The sequence below is a fragment of the Stegodyphus dumicola genome, chromosome X2 (assembly GCF_044657685.1).
Source record: "Stegodyphus dumicola isolate Sdum_Otavi_A_Nest chromosome X2, ASM4465768v1".
Lineage (NCBI taxonomy): Eukaryota > Metazoa > Arthropoda > Arachnida > Araneae > Eresidae > Stegodyphus > Stegodyphus dumicola.
This window is the reverse complement of record NC_140781.1, coordinates 182264667-182270682: the sequence shown is the minus strand read 5'-3', so window position 1 is coordinate 182270682 and position 6016 is coordinate 182264667. Positions and strand designations below refer to the sequence as shown.

Genomic DNA, 6016 nt, shown 5'->3' with positions numbered 1-6016 from the left:
TAATGGGCAGGAGAAATGAGTTATCTGTTATTGGTTACTGACAATAGGTACAATGTGCGAGAGTATCACATATTACATGCCACGATATCCGTCTTTAGATCAAGAAACTTCAGTAATAGTATCCGAAAGTCTAGTTTGCTGCTCCTCTCCTACCAACGATTATAAGAGTTGTTTTAGATGACAGATTTTATACGCTACTAGGAAGAGATACAATAGTCACAGACATCCATCCTTTATTCGAACCGCTCTTCATTCCTGAGAAATCTGCTTTTGTTAACTAGCGCACCGCTGTGTTTAAAAAGCTAAAAAATTTTAAGCTAAAAAATGCTTAAAATAATATGTAAAGGAAAATGGATGTAGAACGTGTAAGATCTTCGTGTATACCACCACTTTCTGTGAAGCGACTGATTATGGCTGAAGGAATATCAAAAAAAAATTATACACATATATAAGAAAATGTCTTTATTACATCTTTTTTTTCTTTATAAAATTAATTTATAAGCATTTTATTTCCTTTTACACCAAGAAAATATTATACCCAAATTTAAATATTCATGTTTGCATGTATTTCATTTTGCAGGTACTTCCAAATTCCTACGCTTTTGATTGTGTCTTAAGTTGACTGTAAAAGATATTTACAAAAGACATTTGTAATGAAATTTATTAAACGTAATTTATATCTATTAAATAACAAAATATATTTGTTTGCATTGCTTCCAATGTAGCAGCAATATGAAAAGGTATATTTGTCTTACTATGCATTAATGTAATGTTTTTCTCGCATTATAAGCATAATTTGACTTTTTCACGTGAAAAACCACATACTTGGTAAAGGCACGGTTGCAATATAATATGGATCTTCTTTAACGGAAGGAACATGCGATTTAAGGAAATTATTTTGTTTTTCTGCTCATTCTTTTTCATGAGATGAGCATTGCTCTAGAGAAATTTGTTGGACTAAATTACAGAAATCATTTTCCAAGAAAAACAAACAAATGATTGACTGGTTATCACTTTTCGGGTTAATTTAGTTGAAGAATTTGATGATTTATGCACAAACAGCGCCCCTGGCGATTGGTGTAGAAAATTACATACACCTGCTTGGTAAATGCAACTATTAGAACTAAATGAGCTTAGTTTAATCTCATTGTTTAATTGCCTTTACCTGTTTAAGTAAATGCAACTATAAGGTGTAAATCAGTTTAGTTTCATTTTATTGTTTAACTCCATTGATTAATTCCTCTGTACTGTATCGAAAGCAACGACAGTAACACAGGTTTGACACTAGAAGGTTACACACAGCTCGAAATTCATAAATGTATGATTATGATGATCGCTGTAAGAATGCGAAAAAAGGAAATTCATGGAATATCGTCATGCAGGTCCTTTCAATATTAAGAAATGCAGAATAGTTCACTCAGGACATAAAGAAATGCTCACAATTTCTTGAAATGCAAAAAACGTGATTTACAGGGAACTTTTGCTTAACAAAGCAATGATTCACACCGAAAGGTCTTGTGAAATCTTACAAGTATTAAAACAACAGCATATCCGCAGAATCAGCTCAAAAACGTTCGCCCCCCCAACATGATCAGTCGTACTAGTCAGCAAACATTAGAAGTAATTGAAGCATTGAATGCACGCTTGTCCCACATACTTCTTGTAGTCTTGGTTTTGCATCGTTCAATTTTTGATTGTTCCGAAACTTAAAAGACGTGTTTAAAACTCAGCGCTTTCATTTAATACGGAAGTCAAATATTTTGAGCGCATATGGCTCAAATTACAAACCTTCTTTATGAATGGAATGAAAAAGGTGGATCACACGTTTGGTAAAATGTCTAGCACTCATTTGTGTCCATGTTAAAAAATGAATGGGTTATATTTAAGAGAAATATTCGCACTTCATTTTGGAAATGCTTTCATTTGTAAGTTTACACGATTAAAGACCGTACTTATTTTATACGCTTTAAGACCTTTTTTATCTATTACTTCTCATAGTCATGCCGAATATAGAAGATATTTTGACATCCTAAATATCACGGTAAGGTAGAGACCAGGTAGAGGTTGAAATTGAAAAGATGATAAATATTGACACAAAATATATCATTGAAATAATATTTCTAGAATGCATATTTTTACAAATAAGATTCACACCTGCGTGACAATATAGGTTATAATCTTTCGTTATGAGAAAAAGTAATTCTTAGTTCTCCATTGCATTTTGTGAGTGGAAAAAATATAAATTACCTTTTACCGCTTTATTTAATCAATAAATATATTCAATTATGTCTACTTTGAGGCCTAAAAAGAGAAAATACAATTTATTTAACAATGGGATGTCTTACTTATATTAGGCACACTCAGTCAGAAAAAATATTTGAGCAACGTCTTATTCTCATTTGTGTGCTCTTCGTCATTATTAAAGCTCTTTTATTTTTCTTGAGCTAAAACGTATTTCAAACAAATATCGACCAATAAAACCCCCAACAAGTGAGCCAATCCAGTATACAACGATATGTTCCATTAAAGTGTTGCCTTTACAGCCCAGTGTCAATGCAGTAGCTAAGACAGGGTTGAAGAAACCTCCTGTAGTGCTTGTAGCTGCAGAAGAAAAAGAAAACGTTTTTATATTGAAGGGACAAGTTAAATTTATTTCAAGAAAGTATGTGATGCAAATATTATTTCAGTCAAACTTCGCTAAGCCGAAACTAAAAGTAGCAAGCAGGAAAAATTTCGGTAATCGGAAATTCAATTTGATGATAACTTCATTAAAATCTGTGCCTAAAAGTGCATGGTATTCTACATTGGTTTTCTAAAATTAAGGAAAAATCACAAAAAATGGATAAATAGTTAAAAAATAAACCAAAATTTGCATATGTTTTCAAATAAGAGTTGCTGAGTAAAACTGCCGTATGCAAATTAGCGGAGCTGCAATCGGAATAAATCATCTGCGAGTAGCATAAAATAGCATGTTTGAGAGCAAGCCTCCAAATTTCGCTGGGATGCTGAGATAAGAAATCTGGGATAGCCGAATCCTAACAATGACCTACAGGCATCATTTGCCGGAAGAACTCGATGGAGAGTTATTGGGAGACTAGAGGCAGGTCAGAATCAGACAGAAGTGGCCAGATGGCTGAACGTGAATCCTTCTGTGATTCATAGGCTTTGGCAATAATTTTCAACCACAGATTTGGAATCCAGGAAATTCAGCCAAGGAAGCCCAACCAGTACGACGAGCGCTGATGACTGATATTTGTTGTTAAGCTCACAAAGGAATGGAATCGTAACTCTGACTCAACTCAGATTCTCCCTTGCTGCAGCCACTGAAAGGTTGCTGTCAACATCAGTTGTGCATAGAAGGCTTCACGAAGGAGGTCTTTACGCGAGGCGATCAGCCATTTGCGTGCTGCTCATGTCACGTCATAGAAGGGAATGTTTCAAGTGGGCATGTCAACATGTCTACTGGATGACTGATCAGTGCATGGTTGTTCTCTTTACGGATGAGTCCTGGTTTAGTTTCCAAAGCGATAGTAGGCGTAATTTGATTTGTGGTGAACCTGGAACCCGTTATCATCAATCAAATACCCTTGAAAGAGATGCCTGCAGAGGATGCAGTGTCTTTGTTTGGGGTGGTATGTTTTCGGGTTGGACGCACAGACCTCCATGTCTTTCCATGAATGCTCAGGGTTAGAGCTGACATTCTTGATGATTGTGCACGCCCTTATGCTGGGGCAATAGGCGGCGATTTTCTGCTACAGGAAGACAACTGTAGACCTTACAGGGCTAGCTTTGTGGGTGATTATCTTGATTAGCATACAGTTCAGCGCATAGAATGGACAGGTCGATCACCGGGCCTGAATCCTATCGAGCATAAGTGGGATGCTTGAGAACGACGTATGAGCTGCTCTCAGTCCTCCTCTTCACAACCTTGCAACTGCTTTGAAACTTCAGTGCTCTTGCTCCCACATTTGTAAGCGTGCAAGATCAATGGCTCTCACTTTCTACGGAATAGACCGCATAATTGGCAGCATCCCATATTGCTGTATGTGCTGTATTGCTCGAAGGGGAGATCATAGTCCATATTGAAGGAAATTTTCGTACACCAAACAGATGCATTGTTCATTTTATTCATATGCTAATTTAATACCTTAATCGTCTGGCAATTTTTTTTCATGCTATTTTATACTTTACTACGCATTGTACATTGTGAGACAGTTTCATTAAATTTTACATCTAACTTTTTGAGTAATCGTGATTTTTGTGATTTTTCTTAATTAATGATAACCAGTGCATGTAGATACGCATAGCACTATATTTGATAAAGCAAGAGAGAAAAATTATTACGTACATTAAAAAATGAACTATTGAAATGTATGAGAAATATTGTAAAAGAATTAAGATTAACAAATTAAATCTTTTAAATAGTACATTAGAAACATACAAAGTAAAATGATAATGAGATAAAATCATATGGTTAGATGGAGAACAGGGAACATTTGCATTTGGTTGTATATTCTTACATGAAAGCATAGAAATATGAAAACAGTACTGCAAATTTTCGGAACAGATTTGGGGGAGGGGGAATATAGTAGTTATTTTAAAGCATAGAAAATTACAAAATATAAAATAGCTGAGCTTCCCTTGATTTCAAATAGAAGCTTAGATTGCATTAGTAAAATTTATTTCAGTTTTCTTTATTGAGCATTTTTAAATCTTCATAATAGCGAGAGTACTAATAATTGTGCGGATGGCTTGAAGGCTCATAAAACTGAGGCAGAAAAAATTATTTTGTTTGGATTCTAAAAATGAGACTGAAGCATGATCTCTGTCAAGTGTCAATATACGGCTTCGGGCTATCGAGAAGGAAATACAAATAAATAGTTAGCATCATGCTGAAAAAACTTGCGATTTCTCGAATACTTTGTGTTAAAGAAATTCGATTTACTGAGATTATTGCGACTTCTAGAATACTTTGTTAAAAAAATTCGATTTCCTGAGATGTGTTAACAATAGTTTTTCGTCACTGTAGAAATATTGCATTCTGCAGAAAACATTCAGTTCGAATAATACAAGACATCAAGTTAATAAATTTCGAATAATCTAAGTTCTGCTATATGTATATAATTAAATATCAAGAACACTGCTTTGAGTTTGACATAAACCATTTATGGATTTGAGTCGTTTAACTGCCTTCAGCATTCCTGATGAAATAAGTTTAATTAAATCTTTCTTGCTTATAATTTTTCCTGTAATATATGTTTGTTTCCATTATGTTAAATTTTGATTTTTCATCTTTTTAAATTTATTACCTTTTTATTTTCTGCTTCTGCCTGAAATCATTTTCTCATCTATTTTAGCCCTCATCTTTGTATTTTGCAAAGTTTAATTTTTTGCATTATTGTAAGAAATTCTAATTATTTCTTTGTCATCCCATTCCTCACTCTTAATTTAAACATTGTGTCAGTAAGCCTAACTCAAAGGAGATTCGTTACTTCATTTTCCACGTAATTATTCAATACATATATAGGCTGCTAGCCATCCAAAATGCAACACGAAGGACAACAGATATCAAAGATAAATTTATTTCAGAGTTTACGCATAGTTTCAATGTATTGATTTGTATATCAATACAGCCTTCTCTGAGGTGAGGAAGAGAAAAAAAGCCGGTAATGAGTGTTGCATCCACGTTTGTCAATAACCTTGCTACATGCCGCGGCGTTGAGCAAAAGAGGGTTTGGATGTGCTGTTGGGAATGGCAGCACATGCTGCCTCCACACTTTACCAAAGTTCATCTGGTGTACCAGCAGGTGCAGCATGCCGCACTAGCTGTTCTCTAGTCATTGATCAGACATGTTCAATGGGCGATAGATCTGGAGAATGGGCTTTCCAGTGTAACCATGCAATACGATTGGCTAAGAAGAAACCTTGAACATTGCGTGCAACATGTGGGGGCGCATTGTCCTGTTATGTGCCCTCAGGCAAGCCCTGAAGCTAAAGATGCAGAACAGGCTGCGAA

General features: G+C 35.0%; 1 protein-coding gene across 3 annotated transcripts in view; it reads right to left on the bottom strand.

The window, feature by feature from the left end:
• Window positions 1-447: 447 nt before the first annotated feature.
• The window catches only part of AQP (aquaporin), a 60948-nt gene continuing 55379 nt past the window's right edge, over window positions 448-6016 (bottom strand). For all 3 annotated transcript variants that reach the window (XM_035353663.2, XM_085809015.1, XM_035353664.2), the window contains exon 6: window positions 448-2601. In XM_035353663.2, the coding sequence (XP_035209554.1) occupies window positions 2420-2601 (182 nt within the window). In that variant the 3' untranslated portion in view covers window positions 448-2419. The remainder of the gene's footprint in view (window positions 2602-6016) is intronic.